The sequence below is a fragment of the Pongo abelii genome, chromosome 4 (assembly GCF_028885655.2).
Source record: "Pongo abelii isolate AG06213 chromosome 4, NHGRI_mPonAbe1-v2.0_pri, whole genome shotgun sequence".
Lineage (NCBI taxonomy): Eukaryota > Metazoa > Chordata > Mammalia > Primates > Hominidae > Pongo > Pongo abelii.
This window is the reverse complement of record NC_071989.2, coordinates 34,216,519-34,238,425: the sequence shown is the minus strand read 5'-3', so window position 1 is coordinate 34,238,425 and position 21,907 is coordinate 34,216,519. Positions and strand designations below refer to the sequence as shown.

The following is a 21,907-nucleotide window of genomic DNA, read 5'->3' as shown; positions in this document are numbered from 1 at the left end:
TAGGTTCTTAAGATTTTCTATGTTTTTTTTCTAGAAGTTTCATAGTTTCACATTTTATATTTAAGTCTATGATCCATTTTGAGTTAATTTTTGTACCAGCTATGAGGTTTAGATTGAAATTCCTCTTTCTCTTTCTCTCTTTTTGTTTATTTGTTTTTGGCCTGTGGATATCTAGTTGCTCCAGCACTATATATTTATTTTCCCAAATGCAAATAATGCTTTATTATCTGGATTTGAATTTTTCACTATAAATTTCTTAATCTGAGACTTTTGCCTTTTTTTTTTAATACTACACCTTCTGGCCTTCAACTCATATATTCAAGAAGTGCGGAATAAGTGTAATATTAATTTAAGTAAAAGTTTAACAGATCTACTACATTATACAGTGCAAATATAGTGATGTATTCCAAAAACAAATGGAATTCATTCCCAGCTCATGATATTCACACAATAAACACACACAGTAGAACTAACGACATATCCTTCGTGATGTTTGGACTTTACCTATTGGTACAGGATTCATTGTGGAACGTTTCACAGATTGAATATGGTTTGGGTGAGAGCTTCCCCATCCCCATGGGCAACATCCTCATGGGCAACGTGAAACATTGTCAAAAGTTTTAGGGAACTGGATGGTATCATTGCAACAAACAAAAGAAAAGACTGTGGTAGAAAACAAGAGAAAGACTGGAGAAAGAGTATTCGTTATTATGGAAAATAGCTTTAGAAATAACCATAATAATTCAGGGAGGACTGTAAAGAATTATGATCTGCTGAACATAGACATGTTCAATTTTATTTGTTTGAAAGTTTATGTTCAGTAACTAATTGTATTGATTACTTTCAGACCACTGTTTTTCTATTTTCAAATGAATGCAAATCTCTATCTTTGGTTTACTTTATATCTCTTTATTAAAATGCATGTTTCATTATTGTTTTAGTCTGAACACCTTTTATTTTGGGCTGACTTTGCTTGCTGTCTGCAATTTCTCCCAAAAAAACAAAGAAATTGAGAACTTGAGTTGCTATTGAATCAAGATATTTGCCCTGAACCTAATTGTGTCATCAGTGGGAAAGTTACAAGTCTGATAAATGGTGACTGACTTGCAGGGTAAGAGGGAGGAAAAAATCAGCTAAGTATCTGATTAGAATCCTTCAGAGGCTGGGTGTGGTGGCTCATGCCTGTAATCCCAGCCCTTTGAGAGGCCAAGGCAGATGGATCACTTGAGGTCAGGAGTTTGAGATCAGCCTGGCCAACATGGTGAAACCCCATCTCTACCACAAAATAGAAAAAGTAGCCAGATGTGGTGGTGCAGGCTTATAGTCCCAGCTACTCAGGAAGCTGAGGCACAAGAATCGCTTAAACCCTGTAGGATTGCGCTACTGCACTCCAGCCTGGGCAACAGAGTGAGACCCTGCCTTATAAAGAAAAAAAAAAAATTCCTCCAAAGCAGATTTAACTGTAATGTAAATCAGTAGATCAGTCATCGAGGAACAGATCCCTAGGTGAAAATAGATGCCAGGACCACTAAATATCAGAACACAAATACAGGTGTCCCCTTACAATTGTTCCATTTATGATTTTTTGACTTGAGAAAATTATATGCATTCAGTAGAAATCATACTTCGAGTACCCATATAATCTTTTCACTTTTAGTACAGTATTCAGTAAATTACATGAGATATTCAACACTTTATTATAAAATAGGCTTTGTATGAGATGATTTTTTTCTAATTGTAGGCTAATGTAAGTTTTCTGAGCACACTTAATGTAGGCTATGCTAAGTTACAATATTCAGTAGGTTAGGTGTATTCATTGCATTTTCGACTTATGATATTTTGAATTAATGACAGGTTTATCAAGATGTAACCTAGTTGTAACTCAAGGAGTATCTGTGTCATTTACTTCTTGTTGCTTGGGGTGAGAATTTGTCAGGTTTGTTTCCTAGTATCTTGCACACATTAAAACAAATGCTAGGATAGAAAGATATTGGAAGCAGGTGCAGTAGTATTTTGAAGTTAATTGAGATAAGTCTTTCAAAGGTGCTCTGGAAATTTAATGATTTCCAAAACTGTTGCTTTTGAGCTTCCCTATCTTACCTCTGGTGGCCTAATTAATACAGAATGACTTTTTAACTGGTACCAAGTTCCACTCCAGTTCAAATGACAGCTATCAGAAGAATGTGGCTGAGAACTGAGGAGATCCTTAGTTATCTAATTATTTTTAGAAGATAGAAGATACATAGATATTTAATTATCTACCTGTCTTTAGAAGTGTTTGGTTTAATAAGTGCTGTCATTCACAAGGTGTTTTAGAACCATGCTAGGCATTATTGGGGCTCTAAACAGAGTTTGTTTTCAGATTATTTAATCATCAGCAGGGCTTCAATATCCTCCCATCCACCATAGCAAAGTAGAGCGTTATAGAGAAAATATAGTCTTTGAGGTGCATATGAAATAATGGAGGACCTATGGAAAATGCAAATATGCCAAAAATGCTGCAGATACAACCAATGGTGTAACCAGTTGCAACCATACAGAGTTATTCCTATTATTGAGGTTGTATATTTACTCTTTCAAGTGTGAGTCTCAGTAAGTGAGAAATCTTTTTTTTTTTTTTTTTTTTTTTGAGACAGAGTCTCACCCTGTTGCCCAGGCTGGAATGCAGTGACGTGATCTTGGCTCACTGCAACCTCCGCCTCTTGGGTTCAAGCAATTATCCTGCCTCAGCCTCCCAAGTAGCTGGGATTACAGGTATGCACCACCACGCCCAGCTAATTTTTGTATTTTTAGTAAAGTCGGGGCTTCAGTAAGTGAAAACTCTTTAAGTTTTATGTGCTATTTGTGGCTTTGCCACTTGAAAACCGTTAGTGATCAATTCTAATTACTGAAGTAAACTTTCTTCTTAGCAGTAAACAGGGGTTAATCATCACTATCCTAACTATTAACACTTCACATAGTTGTTTGCAAAATCAAATAAGATGAAGTATGTGGAAGTAATTGATAAGCCATAACGTGCTAAGCATGAAATGTGTATTTATTATTATGTAGAACCTCACTGGGACTCACATATATAAAAAACTGATTAATCTGGTATAGAGTAAACACACCTAATAGCAATAATTTAAGCATATCCTTAAAAAGACCCTGTATGGTGGCTGGGCATGGTGGCTCACGCCTGTAATCCCAGCACTTTGGGAGGCAGAGGCAGGCAGATCACGAGGTCAAGAGATCAAGACCATCCTGGCCAACGTGGTGAAACCCTGTGTCTACTAAGTATACAAAAATTAGCTGGGCATGGTGGCGCGTGCCTGTAGTCTCAGCTATTCGGGAGGCTGAGGCAGGAGAATCCCTTGAACCTGGGAGGTGGAGGTTGCAGTGAGCTGAGTTTGCGCTACGCACTCCAGCCTGGCAACAGAGTGAGACGCTGTCTCAATAGAAAAAAAAAAAAGACCCTGTATGGAAGATACACCTGAATGTGTGTTACAAGCTAGGGAATCGAGAGGAGCCACCCCAGAGATTTGTGCCTTATCTATGATAAGAACCTAAGCCTCTCCCCCATCCTGTGGAACACAGGCCATACAGGGGATTGAGGCCCTGAGTTTTGGAGTAAGTGAAGGTTGCCAGGTGGAGGTTATTAGCAGGATGTTATTAAGTGAAAATACTATATAGGCCACATGATGTCGGCAGGTGGTTGTAGTTTTTCTGGCCAGCCCTGCGCCACTGGACTGTGTGTGTTAATGGTGGAGGGTGTGCAGGTTCTTGGCATCTTAAAGAATTGGACAAAACACACAAACAAAGCAAGGAAGGAATGAAGGGTTTTATTGAAAATGAAAGTATATACCACAGTGTGGGAGCAGTACTGAGCTTAGAGGCTCAAAGGCCCTGTTACAGAATTTTGGGGAGTTTAAATACCCCTTAGAGGATTCCATTTGTTACTTAGGATACGGCCTATGTAAATGGAGAGGATGAAGTAAAGTTACTAAGTCATTTATGACATATGCCCTATGGAGAAGATATTTCCTGTTGTAGCCTAAGTGTGAATGTTTTACCCGCCTCTAGACCCTATTTTCCTGCCTCATCTCCCTCCTGAGAGATGTGATGCCCATAAATCTTTATGGGAGGCAGAGGGATCGATGGTGGGAAGGCAGATATATTGTCCAGCCCGCCACTGGACCCTCTCCCCATCACATAAGCCCCTAATAAAACCCTGTATCTCATTTGCTGGCCTTGGGTCTCTTCTTCAGCCTCTTGAACCTGATGCCTTCCCTGTTGAGGTTAATAGAGGTTTGGCACAACATCTGTGGTTTCCACCTAAAGTCTTTCTCTCACATTTTGTGTAATTCTTGGCTGTTGCTCATGGCTTTGGCTTCGGTTTAGGCCCATCTTCTTGATTTCTCTCTTTCTCTCTTATACATTTTAAATTTATTTTTAATTGACAAAAATTGTATTTATTTTTGGTGTACAACATGTTTTGAAATATGTGTACATGGTGGAATGGCTAAATCAACCTAATTAACACATACATTACCTTGTATGCTTACTTTTTTGTGATGAGACTACTTAAAAATCTACTCTGTTAGCAATTTTCAAGTATACAGCACAGTACATCGTTATTAACGACAATCACCATGTTGTACAATAGATCTCTTGAACTTATTCCTCCTATCTAAACTAAAATTTTGAATCCTTTGACAAACCTCTCCCAGCTCTTCCCCCAGCCCCTGATCTCTGCTTCTGAGTTTTACTTTTGTAGATTCCACATAAGTGAGAACATTTGTTATTTGTCTTCCTGTGCCTAGCTTATTTCACTTATGTCTTCAAAGTTCATCCATGTTGTCACAAATGGCAGTATTTCCTTGTCTTAAGGCTGAATAGTGTTCCATTATATATATATATTTCTTTCCTTTGTGTTTTCCCTTCCCTTTATTTCTGATTCATGCCACCTGGCCAGTTTTTTATGTTGGGTGGGCACGTTTGTCCCATATATATATAATGGAATATATATGATATGTGTATCTTACAGTTTCTTTATCCATTCATCAGTCTATGGGCACTTATGTTGATTCCGTATCTTGCTATTGTGAATAATTCTGCAGTGAACATGGCAGGTATCTCTTTGACATACCGATTGTATATCCTTAGGATATATACCCCGTGGGATTCTGGGATCACATGGTAGTTCTTTTTTTAATTTTTTGAGAAACCTCCATGCTGTTTTCCATATGGCTACTAATTTACATTTCCACCAACAATGTACAATGATTTCCTTTCCTCTACAACCTCTCCAAATCTTATCTTTCATCTTTTTTATAGTAGCCACTTTAACAAGTATGAGACGATATCATATTGTAGTTTTAATTTGCATTTCCTTGATGATAAGTGATGTTGAATTTTTATATGTATATCTGTTGGCCATTTGTATGTCTTCCATTGAGAAATACCTATTCGGGTCCTTTGCCCATTTTTCAATTGGATTATTTGTTTTCTTGCTATCCAGCATAATTTATTGAAAAGGCTATCTTTCCTTCAGTGAATTGCTTTTTTACCTTTGTCAAAAATCAGTTGGGCATATCTAGGTGGGTCACTTTTGGAGTTTCCTGTCTGTTTCATTGATCTATGTGACCATCCCTGCACCTATAGCACACTGTGACTATTATAGCTATATAGTAAGACTTAATATGAGGTAGAGTGATACATTCCACTTTATTTTTCTTTTTTTCAGAATTGCTTTAGCTAATCTGAGGCCTGGAACTTTTTAAATAAATTTGATATAAATTTTAGAATGAGCTTATGTGTGTCTACAACAGAGTTGCTAAGATTTTGATAGGAATTGTGGTAAAGCTATACATTCATAGCTTGGGAGAATAGATGATGTCTTTATTATGTTGAATCTTCAAATCCATTAACACAGTATGTTTCTGTATTGACTTAGGTCTTTGACTTCTTTAAGCAGCATTTTATAACTTTCAAGATACAGATCCTGTATATGTTTTGTTAATTTATACCCAAGTATTTCACTTTTTGTAACAATTATAAGTGGTGATACTATTGGTAATTGTAACTGGTAATGTTAAATTAATGAGTGTTCTCTAAGAGACCTCTCCCAAAACATAACAAAGAAATGTAGGGTTAAAAACAGACCGGAAAAATATCCTATCATAGTTGATGCTTTATGTGATAACATGCCTTCCTGTCTGAAGGAGCTGGAACTGAGGCACCTTCCCAGTGAGGTTGGTGACCAACTGCAACTCCAAGTTTTATCTAGGAACCTTCCTTATATTCTTTGACTCAATATCTGAGCTAAGTGACCTTGATCTAGTTCTTCTCTTCTCTGAGGTTTAATTTCCCTTATTATAAAATAAAAATGATAATACCTTCTTTACAAATAATACTGAGTAGATGCAATTAAAAGAGACAGCATATGTGAAAGCATCTGGCACATAGTATATGATCAAGAAATGTTTCCTTCGTTTCTCTCCTCCCTTTCCTTCCTCCCTCCTTTTTTTCTTTCCTTTTCTCTTGTCCCTTCCCTTTATTCCTGATTCATGCCACCTGACCAGTTTTTTATGCTGGGTGGGCACGTTTGCTCCCATCTAGGGAGGGCTGTTAATCTAGCAGCAGCTTGGCTGGTTGAATTGGAGGCTGACTCCCTCATTCCCAGCTCATCCCCCAGAATTCCTCTACCATATTATCATTCTGCTGGATGATGTAACAATGAAAATTATTAAATAATGAAGTCAGTTTCTTCCATCTAAATTCTTTATGCTGAGCAGCTCAGTGACTTTTAACACATGATGAGCCAGCTTTCGGTGTTTTCACAAAAGGAAACTGGTCTATAATAGTTACTTATGATGAGAAGACCTAAAAATGCCTCTAACACATAACTGACGCCCCTCGGGCCTTTTATGATTTGGGTGTGGGCCTCAGCAAAATACAGAATGGTAGAGAAGCAAGCTCATAATTTGATGCAGAGACTGTGCTGAAGTTCTTGGACCAAGCCCAGAGCAAGGCTCAGATGAGAGTGAGCCAATGGAGGTTAGTCATCCTCCTGGTGGAATCCATCCTGTACCAGGGATGGCTCTATGTGGAGGCCCCAAAGAAATGAGGCAAGGGAAAGTAATTTCTCCTTTAGAAATTCAAATTAAACCAGAGCCACTAAAGAGCTGATTATCTTTCTTTTTCTCCCCATTCAACAAGTGTTCATCCAGATAATTTGGAGTAATCCCTTCCCTCCTAGCCCCAATAGTAGCTACCAGCCAGGTGGATGCCACAGGGCTGGCATAGGCCTCAGAAGCCCGTGAAGCTGCAGGCTGGGGGCATCTGCTACAGCATCCTACTTGTTGTCAGGTGAGCAATTCTCCTAACTGGTCAGCAGCCTGGAGAGATTATGTCATCCACTGTCCTTCACCCATGGGTGTCAAACCAAGATAAAATTCAAGGGTTAGAAAACATCCAGCGCAACCCTAGCCTTGCAGGATGTCTCCTGACAAGAAAAAACTTTTGTTGAAAATCTGCTTATTTTGCATTAGAAATAAAAATGCCTCTTTGATATTGCATTGGTTTAGGATGCAGAGAGACACAGAAATAGACCTTCAAATAGCTTTTCGTTATTGCTAATATATTTTAAAATTTTCTTCAAGGGCTGCTTGTCCCAGTGATAGTTTCTGTCTTGGAGTTTTCCCCTTCAGGTTCTTCTAGTGGAGGTCATTAGAATGGGAGTGTTTAAGGCAGAAGATTAGTCAAGAGGAGTCAGTTGGCCTCTGCCACATGACTGCCAAATGTCTGATGCACCCACCCTGAATTCATCTCACTTGGACGCCTCTGGAGACGAATGCCTAATGCAATGGTCCCTGACCACAGTGAGCTCTTCCATGCTAATCTCTTCCTCTTCTTTCTCCAGCAAGGACTGAAAATAGTTCACCATGCAGAGAAGACACTGTCTAGTTTCTGCAAGTGGCAGAAGAGTATCAATCCCAAGAGTGACCTCAATCCTGTTCATCACGATGTGGCTGTCCTTCTCACCAGGTACACCAGAGACTCCATGGAACCTGGGGGCAGTAAAGCAGGGAGGGCTGGCAGGTGAAAGGCTTACCAGATATTCAAACCCATGACATTCTCACTATTCTTTGCTGCTCTTATAAAGACAGTGTCTTTGATCTAGTCAACTCCTGACTTCCCTATCAGTAGAGGAAACAGCTTAACAAACTTGCTAATACAATAGAGCTCTCCTTGTTAATAAACTGCATCTGCTGGCAAAATGCAGACCTCTTTTCTATCCCACTGATGATTTCCTTTTTAAAACTGGTTTCTTCATGTAACTCTGTAAACAGGCAGGAAGCTTGTTTGCAGAGCCTCATTAAAGACTCTTGTTACTTTTAACCAGTGGGATTTCCAATCCTTTGCTATTTTATTTTTCTCCAATGTAGAAACATGAAATATCTTTACAGAAATCTGTACACCTTTTAACTGTTTGATGTTGAGGATAGGATATGGGGAGCAGGTCCCCACTGAGTAGGCAGACTGGTTTGGTTACACCTTTCTCCCTTCTACTCCCATGAAAATATCATTTTGTTCTAATAACAAATAGAGCCTATAGTGCTAATAAGAACCATCAAACCTTCCAGAACTCATAGCTGTAAAAATCTAATGAACTTTCTTGATCAACTCTTGCTCTTTGAAGGCTATGTTTGCTCATTGATTCAATAAATATTTATTGAGCACCTACTATATATTAGGCACTATTTTAATCTAGATGAAAGAAGGGCTTATATTAGAATGGGGTAAAGTAAATTCTTCTTGGGCTCCCTATGCCTATTTGTCCAGAAATCCAGGGATGTATAGTAAAGGAGGCCTCTTGGCCCTGCCCTTCAACTACAGAGAACCTCAAACACTGAAAGGCCCTTTGTGTGCACTGTCCCTTTGAAGGATAGGCTGCCTGTGAACATTTTGGCCCTGTGATCTGTCCCTGTGATAAGATCATCTCAATGCATAGAATCCCTACAAGGAAGGATAATCAGCCCCCACCCTATCCAAATGTCTACCTTGCCCTGATCCAAAACTCCAGTCATCAGAATCACTCTTTTGAGTGAAGGTATTAAAACGCTGGTTAAATGTGAATGTATCCCATGGGAAATTTTTAACCTAAGCCTGTGACAGTAGGTTCATTAGGTTCTAAGACACCTTGGGTTGATCAGTAGCTCCCCTGGGAAATAGCGTGGGTGTGGAATGTAAGCATGGGGACTCTGGGGAGCTAGCAGACAGCCTGGGGACACCGAGGACCTGGTCAAGAGGCCAGGTGAAGGCTTCAGTCAGACAGAAACTTCTGTAGGGAAGAACCCTAGAGTCAGGGAATGGCATTGGACACTAAGTTGTGTCTCAGAAAGTCTTTCCTTCCCCTGAGAGCAGAATCAGATGCTCCTATCATTCTCACCTGAAGAAATGAGTGAGTTAATGATAGCTTACACATGTGAAATGTTTGATATGGGCCAGGCACTGTGCTATGTCTATTAGAACAGCCATTGTTCCATTTACTTCCCACAAGAACACCGGTAGTTGGCTACTATTAATCATTCATATTTTATGTATAGGGAAACTGAGCCTTGGTTATGTCTCTTGCCCAAAATCTCATTGCTGTTAAAGGGTACAATTGAGACTTAAGAGCAGGTAGTTTGACCCCAACAGCCATACCCTTAGCTATTACCCAATATGAATACAAAGGATCTGCTCTCCTTTTTTTCTTGTGTCACTTTCCTTCCTTAGGACAGGGGTCTGTTTGCATAAAAGTGTGTTGAACCTCAACAGCTCCTAGACAGTGGAGAGCATTTCAAGTTCTATAGCAGTATTTCCCACCCTCAGCACTATTGACATTTGGGGCTGATGATTCTTTGTTGTTGGGCCTATCTTGTACATTGTAAGATATTTAGCAGCATATCTGGCCTCTACCCATGAGATGTCAGTAGCACTCTCCTCCAAGCTCTGACAGCTGAAACTGTCTCCAGACATTGCCAAATGTCCCTTAGGAGGGGGTGAAGAGCAAAATCACTCACCCTCATTGAAAACCACTTGCCTGAAAAGATAGGTAGGATCACGAAGGGAAGGAGGTATCAGACTGAGCTTTGCCTCTGAGAGACTATCCTGAGATCCACATTAACAGAGTTCTCTACAGAACAGCATTCAGTAGACGGAGGATTTGGCGTGAAACACACCCAATGTGGGTTCTACATGTGCAGCTAGTGGCTGCTGCAAGCCAAGGCATGTTTTCTGTTACATAGTGGCCCCAGTGCATTGTGGAAGCAGAGCTTAAGCTGCTTGCCTGTAAGAACCATGTTCCTATAATTCTTTTGTTAGCCGCTTTTCTCTTTAGTGCTGGACACTTCAGAGGCACTCTATAATCAGCATTTAATGTGCCTGACCTCCTGCCATATAAAAATGAGAAAGTCAGGGCATCAGCAGTGAACACCGTTCATCTTTTTCCAGCGGCTTCACACAGACCTGGACTTTTTGAATGAAATAATAACAAGTGCATTCTGCAGCAGGGGTAGAAAAGTGTTTGATTGGTTCTCTTACAGACCTAGAAGTTATGTAAATGATTGGGCTGTATAATCTCGCTCTCCAGTACTGAACCCCCAGTAACTGCTGCTGCTAGAGAGAGTGCGGATTTGAGTTTGTGGTGCATGTGCTGAGACTGGGCCTGCTCTCTCCTGTCCTATTACCCCAGCCATTGCAACCTGGAGAACTGAAGATTCACCTGGGTTCTCAAAGTCTGGATCTTTTCCATGGCTCAACGGATGAAAAAAGCAGACCATTTGTTGCTAGAAATGGTGCTAGAAATGGTGCCCACACACGTTAGCTGCTGGTGTTCAATTAACTAGAGCTCACAACATTGTGGCCATTTCTGCTAGTCACTCTTGACAAAGAGCTCCTTTTATGCTAAAGAAAACCTAGTGACTAATTAATGACTCTTTCAAAACTCTTGTCCGTGATTGAAATAATCTCTACCAGTTTATGGGAGCAGGTTTTTTCTATTTAAAAGCCATAATTAGTATTTTCTGAGATTCTAGGTGTACATGCACACGCAGGCATGCATTCTCTCATATATGCAATATTGTTAGTGGAATGGGGCTGGATGAACAAGTATTAGATCTCTGGATAGGTTGATGGGACCAACTATCTTTTTCATGAATGGGAAAAAGAAGTTCTTAGATGAGTTTTGAACACAGACCTCAGAAAGACTAAAAAGGATTTTCATATTTGAAAAACTCCAGTCATTGCTGATTGTTCCTTCCCTGTTTATATGTTCAAATTAACTTGAGTTTTCAATAAAATCTTTTGTTGGCCAAGTCATGTAATTTGACCTCCCAAGATCCAAGGCAAAATAAGCTCAAAATAACACATTTGCTACATTTTCCCACATTCTGTGTTGGTGAAATTCAGTAATCAAAAGGTAAAATCAGAATCATCTCAGTGAATTCAAAATTGCTGCCTACATTCATGTAGACTTTCTAAAAAATGCCAAGCATACTTTACAGACCATATTGAATGTGAGTTTATACCCAGATTTTTTTCCAGGAGGTTTTTCCAAATGTTCCTTTGGGCGCCTGAACTTCTCTATTCTCTGCTTTCAGAAAGGACATCTGTGCTGGTTTCAATCGCCCTTGCGAGACCCTGGGCCTGTCTCACCTTTCAGGAATGTGTCAGCCTCACCGCAGTTGTAACATCAATGAAGATTCAGGACTCCCTCTGGCTTTCACAATTGCCCATGAGTTAGGACACAGGTAAAAGGCCAATGATAGGGAGGTTTGTTCACCATATTCATGTGTCAATATCAGCAGAGAGAATGGAACACACCTCAAATTGGGGATCAGGAGACTCAGATTATACTGTGGCTTGTGACTCACCCTCCTCAACCTCTGCTTTCATCTGTAAAGTGGGCTAGTAACACACCTCATAGTCTCCAATGTCTCCACTGCCCAGACCATGTATACTCACACACATCACAGAACCAAATAGGCCACTCCAGTTCTCTGGATTAGAATGGAGGAAGGGCAGAGATAAGCTTGAACTCAGTTGTTTAATTGAGGAATAACCCTTGGTTAGTTCCTATGAAATGATAATGTTAATATCACTAAAAAGCCACAAAACCTAACATTTTTGCACCTTACTTTGTGCCATTGTGCTTTTTATTGCATCATTGAATCCGCTTAACAACCTTTTGAAATAGATAGTACTGTTAGTCCCATTTTACTTGTGTTTATTAAAGGAGGACATGGAATAAATAAAAAATGGAAAACTGCTGTAAATTTGGAAAGACTATAACATGAACACCAGTTAACTGGATGTCCAAGTTGTTCACAAAAATATGTGAATTCGATTAGGTGAATTCCTTGAAGGCAGGTTTCAGAATGCTTGAGTGAAGATATAATGAAATTCTGAATTCACCAGATATCAGAGGTTTCCATGGAGGAAAGATCTTAGCTTATTTGTTACTTTATTTGCTGTTATATTTGCCAACCACAAATAAGAGAGCATCATACTAATAGGAAACTGGGTGGGGAGACACATAAACAGCTGAGTTATATCCCCTGCCTGTCATGTATCCACCAGCCTGGATCTCCTCCCTTTAAAGAAGGAAAAATGCTGGGGAATATTCTTAGTGCACAACTAGAAAAGAGGCAGGATTGGAAAAAACACTGGAGACTGAATTATTCCAGACCTGGCCTCTCCAGTTTCAGCTTGCTCACCATTTTTCTAATATAACATTTGGACTTTCTAAAACAATTTTACCTACATTATAAAGCCAGAGCATTGCCTTGAGAATTGGAGAAACAGAATTGTTGTTCTGACTTTTCTATTGACCAATATTAAGACCTTAGATAATTCCCTTCACCACTCTATACCTGTTTCCTCATCTATAAAATGAGTAGATTGAACTAGGGAATATCTAAGGTGATTTATTGGATTCTCAACAAAAAAGCCTTGGTTATAAATGTGATATATTCCAGTATCCGTAGTTGTAAAAAATTCAGAGATACAGAAGCTAAGCGACTTGCTTTCATTAAATAATAATTAGGGATGCAGGGGATCTGGCCATCTTGATGAGGCTAGGCCATAGTTGTTGGCATGTCAATAATAAAACCAGGCAAAATGTTAAGTTATTGTTATGCACAGACAGACAGGAGTCCCCAGTTCTGAAATGTGGAAGGACATAGCCCCTGTGGCCTTCAGTCAAGACATTGTTGTCAACAGTACCTGCTGGCCAAACAATGCTAGGTGACTGTAACTGGGTCAAACTGAGAAGTTATCACTCAAGCCATCCCAACAATGGTATACTCAAACCAAAGAGAAGTGGAAAAGACTTGGCTTGATAAAAGACATTTTCAAATCCTCACTTTTTGTGTTCCAAGGATGGGTTCTTTCTATCCTCAAGTTCAACCTGATCTTGTAACAAGAATATGTTAAGCATGTCCTTCAAAAGCAATGTTGCCCAATTTTTGAGGCAATCATTGACTTAACTTCCTGGGCATGGACACTTCACCTTTGTAAGGAAGGCCACTTAAGTAAACAAAGCTAAGGGCAAGTATGATCCTCCTTTCAGATTTCAAATTTTCTCTAATAAAGTTAAGAACCTCATGGTAACATTACTTGGGCACAATTTCCCCGAACACGTAAAAACAAGTAGTGGTAGGTGTTTAGTAGTTATTGGGAGTGGTGGATTATTTAACAGACTAGAACTGAGTCACTACCTGAATCACTTTGATATTGTAGTAAGGTTAAACTGAACACTCGTTCAGAACTATCTGATGCATTGTGGAAATAAAACTACTATAAGGTTTCTTTATCCTATACTTTTGTTGTTATTATTGTTCCATTTCAAATTATGCAGGAAAAAAGTGAGGATCTAGCTCCTAAAAAAAACCTCTTTAACTAAATATCAAGTTTCTAAGTAAAAGAATTAAAGAACACTGAAGACAGAACTAGAGAACCGTCTTTGAGTTTATTCAGAAAGCCACTATTCTCAGCAAACTAACACAGAAACAGAAAACCAGATACCTCATATTCCCACTCATAAGTGGGAGTTGAACAGTGAGAACACATGAACACAGGGAGGGGAACATCACACACTGGGGCCTGTCGGGGTTCAGGGGAAAGGGGAGGGATAGCATTCGGGGCATACCTAATGCATAATCTAGGCTTAAAACATAGATGATGAGTTGGTGGGTGCAGCAAACCACCATGGCACATGTATACTTATGTAACAAACCTGCACATTATGCGCATGTATCCCAGAACTTAAAGTAAAATAAAATAAAATAAAATAAAAATAAATAAATAAATAAAACTAAAAAAAAAAAAAGTCAACCCTGAGACAAGGATTTGAGAGCAATTAATTTATGTGGAAGATAAAGGAAATACCAGTAGGGAAGTTCTGTAAAACAGAACAGGGAAGGTAGACAATAAACAATTCATTATCTCAGCTTCCACTCTGAGCAGTTGAACCTTAATCCCATGGACAAACTCCGAGAACAATATACAACACACATTTCAGAGTTACCCTACCCAAGGTGAGAAGAACTGGGCTGTTTTATATACCAACACCCTTAAGTTGTTGGTTAGAGGCTGTTCCCAGAGGTTATTATTAATAATTCCTTGATACTTTCAGCAGAGCTGTCTAACTGGCTCTGGAGAAATCCCAGATAAAGAGATGCATATACTAGCAGCTGGAATGCAGCTAGTGGTGAGTCTATGAACAGGTACCAGTAGCATCTGTTACCAATAGCTTACTCAGGGGCATTAAATGCTACCCCTTAAAAAGTTAAGAGTCATGGAAGATAGAATATACATACTTTTCCATATGTCTTCTACTAAGTATGATGAAAAACACTGAACACTATATCAAAAACAAACACAGGAAGACTGAAAGATGGAGAGAAGGAAGACAGGCTGAGGACCACAGAACCTGAAGAGTGACATGGTGGTGAATTCCCTGGATTTTCTTTCCTCTCGTATATGCCAGACTTGGAACTGATGATGGCAACAACCTGGAAATACAAACACACACACACACACACACACACACAAAATCACCCACATACGCCTGTTCTCTCTATCCAAAGGAGTAGGAAAGGGACAGTCTAACAAGACAGAAAATTTTAGATGTAACTCCTCTACTCCAGGTGAACAGCAAAGGAAGGAAAGAAAAAACTGTAAAACTGTGGCTCTATGCTAGCAAAGTATGAATGGGAAGCCTAGACTTGCATCTGTGTGAAGCTATAACAAAGCATCAAACACCACTACTTGGGTAGTGTCAAAAAGACCAGTTAGGGACTAAGACTTTGATCCCTACAGGCCAGTAATGAGGGCTCCCCTAGCCCCACCCCTGTGGTGTCAGGACAGATTACATGGGGAGCCAGAAATTTCATCCACCCCTAGACAGTAACAAGGAGCCATCCCTTTGACAACTCAGGTAACTATAGAGGCTTGGCAGTAATGAAGCAGTGGCCCCACTCTCTTCCCCTCCAGAGTAGTGTCAGAAAGGCAAGCTGAAAGCGAAGATTTAGATAAGAGCCATAACATAATATAAAAACCTCCAGGTTTCAATATAAATCACTTATTATACCAAGAACCAGAATATCTCAAACTGAATGAAAAAAAAGAATGTCAAGAGATGACAGATTTTAGAATCAGCTGACAAATATTTCAAAGCGGCCATGGTGAAAAAGTTTCAATGAGCAATTACCAACAACCTTTAAACAAATGAAAAAATAATGTGTCAGCTAAGAAATGAAAGACATGAAGAAGAGTCAAACATGTAGAACTGAAAAAATGCAATAATGTAAATAAAAAGTGAGCCTCAGTGAACACTAGGGCTCAGCAGTAGAATTGATGAGACAGAGGAAAGAATTAATGACTTAGAAAATAGAACAATAGAAATTATGTAATCTGTATAAACAAAGAGAAAGAGACTAAAAGAAATTGAACAGAGCTTCAGAGACCCTTGAGAATATAACAAAAGATCTTACGTTCATGTCATTGGAGCCTCAGAAAGAGAGGAAAAAGACAACGGCATTGAAAAAGTGCTCAAAGAACAAATGGCTGAAAATTATGCAAATTGGATGAGACATAAACTCACATATTTAAGAAGCTGAGTTTCAACCAGGTTAAACCTTAAGAAAATCCATGCCCAGGCCTATCATAATTAAACTTCTGAAATCTAAAGAGAAAGGAAAATCTTGAAGGCAGCAAGAGAGAAATGATACCTCATCTATAGGAGGGAAACTATTTGAGTGACAGTGGATTTCTCATCAGAAACGATGGAAGCCCAAAGAAGTGGTGCAATATTTTTCAATGTTAAAAGAAAAGACCTGTCAACAACTGAGAATCATAAACCAAATAAAGTGGATAAGAAGGGAAAACTTTCTAATTCATTTTATGAAGCTAGTATTACCCTGGCACTAATTTCAGACAAAGACAATGCAAAAGAGAAAACTAAAGAACAATATCCTTCATTAATATAGATGTAAAAAAATTAACAAAATATTAGCAAGTAGAATTCAGCAATATAAGAAGAAAAGAATTAGACACAATGACCAAGTGGGATTTATTTCACGGATGCAAGGCTGGCTCAATATTTGAAAATCAGCATAATCCACCATTGTAACAGGCTAAACAAGAGAAACCACATGATTATATTAATATTAATTTTAGTAGATAAAACATTTGACAAAATTTGATATCCATTCATCATAAAAAACACTCAGAAACTGAAATTTCCTCAACTTGATAAAGAACATCTACAAAAAATTTAAACCTAATATTATACTTAATGCTAAATCACTGAATATGTTTCCCCTAAGATCAAAAACAAGACAAGGATGTCCATTCTCACCACTTCTTATGCAACATAGTACTAATAGTTGCAGCCAGTACAATGAGATAAGGAAAGGAAATAAAAAGCATACATATGGGAAAGAAAGAAACAAACTATCCCTGTTTGCAAGTAACATCATTGTATATGTGGGGACCCCATATACAATGAGAGAACTGGTCTTTGACTAAGTCTACAGAAATATACAATGGGGAAAGGACACCATGTTTAATAAATGGTGCTGGCAAAATTGGATAGCCACACGCAGAAGAATGAAACTGGACCCCTATCTCTCACCACATACAAAAACTAACTCAAGATTGATCGAAGACTTAAATGTAAGTCCTGAAACTACAAAAATCCTAGAAGAAAACCTAGGAGAAACTCTTTTGGAGTTTTGGTCCAGGCAAAGAATTTATGGCTAAGACCTCAAAAGCAAATGCAGTAAAACAAAAAATAGCCAAATGGGACTTAATTAAACAAAAAAGCTTCTACACAGCAAAAGAAATAATCAGTGGAGTAAACAAACAACCTACAGAGTGGAGAAAACATATGTAAACTATACATCTGAGAAAGGACTAATATCCAGAATCTATTAGGAATTCAAACAACTGAACAAGAAAAAAAAAAAACAGCCCCATTAAAAAGTAAGAATAGGATAAGAACAGACATTTTTCAAAAGAAGACACAAAAGTGGCCAATAAACATATAAAAAATCCTCAACATCCCTAATTATCAGAGAGATGCAAATTAAAACCACAGTGAGGTACTATCTCACACCAATCAGAATGAGTATTATTTAAGAAATCAAAAAATGACAGCTATTGGCAAGGATGTGGAGAAAAGAGAATGCTTATACACCACTGTGGTTGGAAATATAAATTAGCACAAACTCTATGGGAAACAGTATAGAGGTTTCTCAAGAGCTAAAAGTAGAGCTATCATTCGACCCAGCAATCCCACTACTGGTTAGGTACCCAAAGCAAGAGAAATTATTGTGTAAAAAAGATACCTGCACTCATATGTTTATTGCAGCACTATTCACAATAGCAAAGTCAGGCATCAACCAACAGATGACTGGATAATGAAAATCTGGTATATATAGACCATGGAATACTACACAGCCATAAAAAAGAATGAAATCATGTCTTGCGCAGCAACATAGATGGAGTTGGAGACCATTATCCTAAGTGAAATAACTTAGAAAATCAAATACCTCATATTCTCACTTACAAGTGGGAGCTAAACAATGAGTATGTATAGACATACAGAGGGAAATTATAGACATTGGGGACTCCAAAAGCTGGGGAGAGTGGGAGGAGAATGAGTTGAAAAGTTACCTACTGGGTACAACGTTCACCATTTGGGTGATAGGTACACTAGAAGCCCAAACCTCAGTGTTATGCAATATATCTATGTAAAAAACCTGCACATGTATCCCCCAAACCTATAAAAATAAAGAACAGAAAAAAACTCTTAAGGTGCCTCTCAGGTACTTTTTTAGTTGTATAATTCTAATTAGCTGTGGACCAAACTGAGAAACATTGGCGAGATCAATGAAATGGCCCGGGACAGACCATAAGGAGAAAAATATAATAAAACAATATCCCAAGAAGATACCCATCATAGTTTAATGACAAAGATATCCCATTGTTTTTTCACACTTGTTTGTCTCATCACTGATTGTGTATAATGCAAAAGAGAAAGTAACTTGTGCTATCACCCAAGTGAATAATTTTACTTTTATTTTGAGAGAAAACTTAAAAATCCATTTGTGAGGGCCCTAGATTATATGGCTTGGTGTATCGACATATCCACAGCTAAGAAGATCATTATTCATGTAGGTTTTTAGAATCTTGCTTGCAGTTTAGGATTTTAACTACTGAACAGTCAAACTTGTAGAGTACTTCATGATCTGGGTGGGGCTGGATTTGTAGCAGGCTAGGGAAAACCTGCTCAGAAGGAAGCTTTCTTTGAACCGCATTCTTTGTGGGTATGTGGTAAGAGCTTTGTACATTAATTCTCTGACTCCTTTGTGAGTTTTATATTCATGTGGAATGTGATTAGAGTTTGTTAAGTACATTGATAATACCATAATGCATGAAAATACAAGAAAATCTCCAAATACCCCAAAGACTCTTCTCAGCAAGAGTTGCTAATACTGATCAGAAGGTTTCATTAAAGTTGGATATGAGCTTCCCAGTCAGAGGAGTTGAATTTCACTACAAAGAGTAAAAGGTCATACAGATTTAGAAATTTAAGCCAATGTCTCCAGGTTTAAATGTCTAGTGTCTCAAAGTTCACCCCAGTGGAGAGAGTTCTGGGAATCTCAGAAAGCGTCTTTGGGTGATCTTGAGAGCGTGGCTTATAAACAAAGGCTTCTGAATTGTCTTCTTCCCTAGGCACCCTCGTGTCATGGTGGATGGTTAAGCTCTTCAAGGCCCTTAAAGGCTGCTTCACTGGCTCAGCCCTGGCAGTGGAAGGTCAGGGAACAGACCAAGTGACACATGGACAAGAGTACTGTGTTAGGAGCACAAAGATCTGTGTCTGAAACCTAGTTTTACCACTAACAAGCTATATGATTGTTGACAAATCTTGAAGTCTAAACTTTTTCATATGGAAAAGGAAAATAAGCTAGATCATTATAAAAAGAAAACAAGAATGTTTTTTAAAAAAAATTCTATCATTTGTGAAGCCCTTATTATCTGCCAGGTACCCTGTTAAATGGTTTTCAAACTTTATTCTATTCAGATCTCATTGTAGCACTAGGATGACTACCCCATCTTCTAGGAGAAGAAAATGAGGCAAGTTTTAATAATTTACAGGTCATTTAAGTGGCAAGGCTGGAGTTCAAATACAGATCATCGGTCTTAAAAATCCTGCTCTTACCACTGAATTAGGAGGACTCCTGTAGCAACAGTAGAAAGACATCGATCCCTCAAAGCTTGTAGGCTTTGACAAAGTCTCCCAGAGGCTTCTCCTTTCATGCTGTCTCTTAAATTATGATGAAAAGGGAGAAGGAAGGTTTTGTTCTTTTGTGCTGTGTGCTGTGGTTGCTGCAGCAGGAGAAAGCAAATTGCTGGGGGCAGGATTTGCCTTCCTGACTCCTGATTCATAGAAAGAAAGCCAGACAGAGCTCTTAGCCTTCTGCCAAGCAGAAGTTTCTGAATTAGCTGCATGGCTCCCATGGATGCATATTTGAGGTAAAGCATGCCTACAATGCTCCCTGTCCTTTTTCGTTTGAGAATTAGCTATGCCCCTCCAACTTCAAAGTCTCACTTTGCAAACAGTTGCCTTCTGTACAAATATGGCTGTCTGTGGGTTATTACTCTCTTAGCGAAACTATGGTTTTCCTTCCTGTTTAATGCCTGCCTGCTGACTCTTCTTGTGCTTGGTTCCTCCCTGCCAGCTTCGGCATCCAGCACGATGGGAAAGAAAATGACTGTGAGCCTGTGGGCAGACATCCGTACATCATGTCCCGCCAGCTCCAGTACGATCCCACTCCGCTAACATGGTCCAAGTGCAGCGAGGAGTACATCACCCGCTTCTTGGAGTAAGTGACAGTGTCTCGTGATGCACTCACCTGGGTCTCTTTAAATCGGAAGCTGCATTGAGTTTTACACAGAGAAGCTGATGCCTGGAAAAGGCTGGGTTCCATCTCACAGGCCACCGTGTCAGGGTGGCATCAGAAGGGGCAAATTTCACTTCTGCATTCTGATCTTGAGGTCTAGATGGGCTCTGCCCTCTGGCCACAGGCAGGTGAGCATCCTGTCCCATCCCAGGTTGCTCCTGCCCCAAAATAGCTTTTTATGAGCCAATTACGAATTAAGTCCTTGGGAACTGGCAGGAACACCCAACAGAGATCAGAGTGGTCATTCAAACCTCACTAAGAGTAGGATAATGATTTTCTAATTTTACCGTGGCTTGTATTTTCTAGATAAACTAAGCTTATGTTGTGGGATATGATTTGCATTTTCTTTAATAACTCCTGTGATGGGCCTAGAAGGTTCTCTGCCTTGTAAAAAATAAAGCTGTCTTAAAGGACAAAGAGTAAACCAGAGGGAAGTTTCTGTTGAATGAAAGGCTGAAGGTGAAGGGAATCCTAAACAACTCCTCTCATTTCTGTTAACTTGTTTCCAGCCGAGGCTGGGGGTTCTGTCTTGACGACATACCTAAAAAGAAAGGCTTGAAGTCCAAGGTCATTGCCCCCGGAGTGATCTATGATGTTCACCACCAGTGCCAGCTACAATATGGACCCAATGCTACCTTCTGCCAGGAAGTAGAAGTAAGTGTACCTCTTGGTGGGTATATGCAGGGCTTCAGATCTCCAGCATGCTGAAGGAAGGGCCAGGGCAATATTTGGAAATCTGAACATCCAGACACAGAAATAGAAGCTTTATATTTAAGGCAAGGTGTGTCTGTAAGGGAAAACAATTAAGCTGGAATCATATTCCTTGACATTGCCACTTTGGTATTCTACGAAGCCTATATTCCATTGCAACTGGGTGGTGGTTGAGACAGTTCCATAGTGATTTTCAGGATTCACAGTGATTCACACCTGCAGACTCCATAGCAACCAACTTAATCCCTAAAATTGCTCCTTTTCTTGAATTTCACATCTGGCTGAAGAGTACCAGCAGCTCCCAAGGTAGAAGTAGGATTTATTCACCAATTCATTCTTCTTGTTTATTTTCAACGTCCAAATAATAATTCAGGGTTTGACACCGTACCTTCTGAAGAATCTGTAGCTCTGTTCTATCTTCTTCATTGCCACTGTCACTGCCTCAATTCAGTCTCTCATCATCTTTCCTTGCTATCCTAATTATCTCCTACCTAGTCTCCCTCCTATTCAAATTGTTGCTCAAGTTATTTTTTAAAAACGCAATCTAACCATGGTCCACTCTGCTTTTAGGGTCCCCACTGACCATAGGATAAAGTCCCAGCTCCTTTTGAGGCAGTCCTTCGTGATTTGGAAACTGTCTATTCTCTGAACTCATCCCTTATAATGCAAAAGTATCTGTGTTAACACATACATATTGA

General features: G+C 39.2%; 1 protein-coding gene across 1 annotated transcript in view; it reads left to right on the top strand.

Moving 5' to 3' along the window:
• Positions 1-21,907, top strand: part of ADAMTS12 (ADAM metallopeptidase with thrombospondin type 1 motif 12) — a 373,134-nt gene that overhangs the window by 231,414 nt on the left and 119,813 nt on the right. The window contains exons 6-9 of the mRNA XM_024247634.2: positions 7,904-8,028; positions 11,628-11,777; positions 20,277-20,420; positions 21,008-21,152. Of these exons, the coding sequence (XP_024103402.2) occupies positions 7,904-8,028; positions 11,628-11,777; positions 20,277-20,420; positions 21,008-21,152 (564 nt within the window). The remainder of the gene's footprint in view (positions 1-7,903; positions 8,029-11,627; positions 11,778-20,276; positions 20,421-21,007; positions 21,153-21,907) is intronic.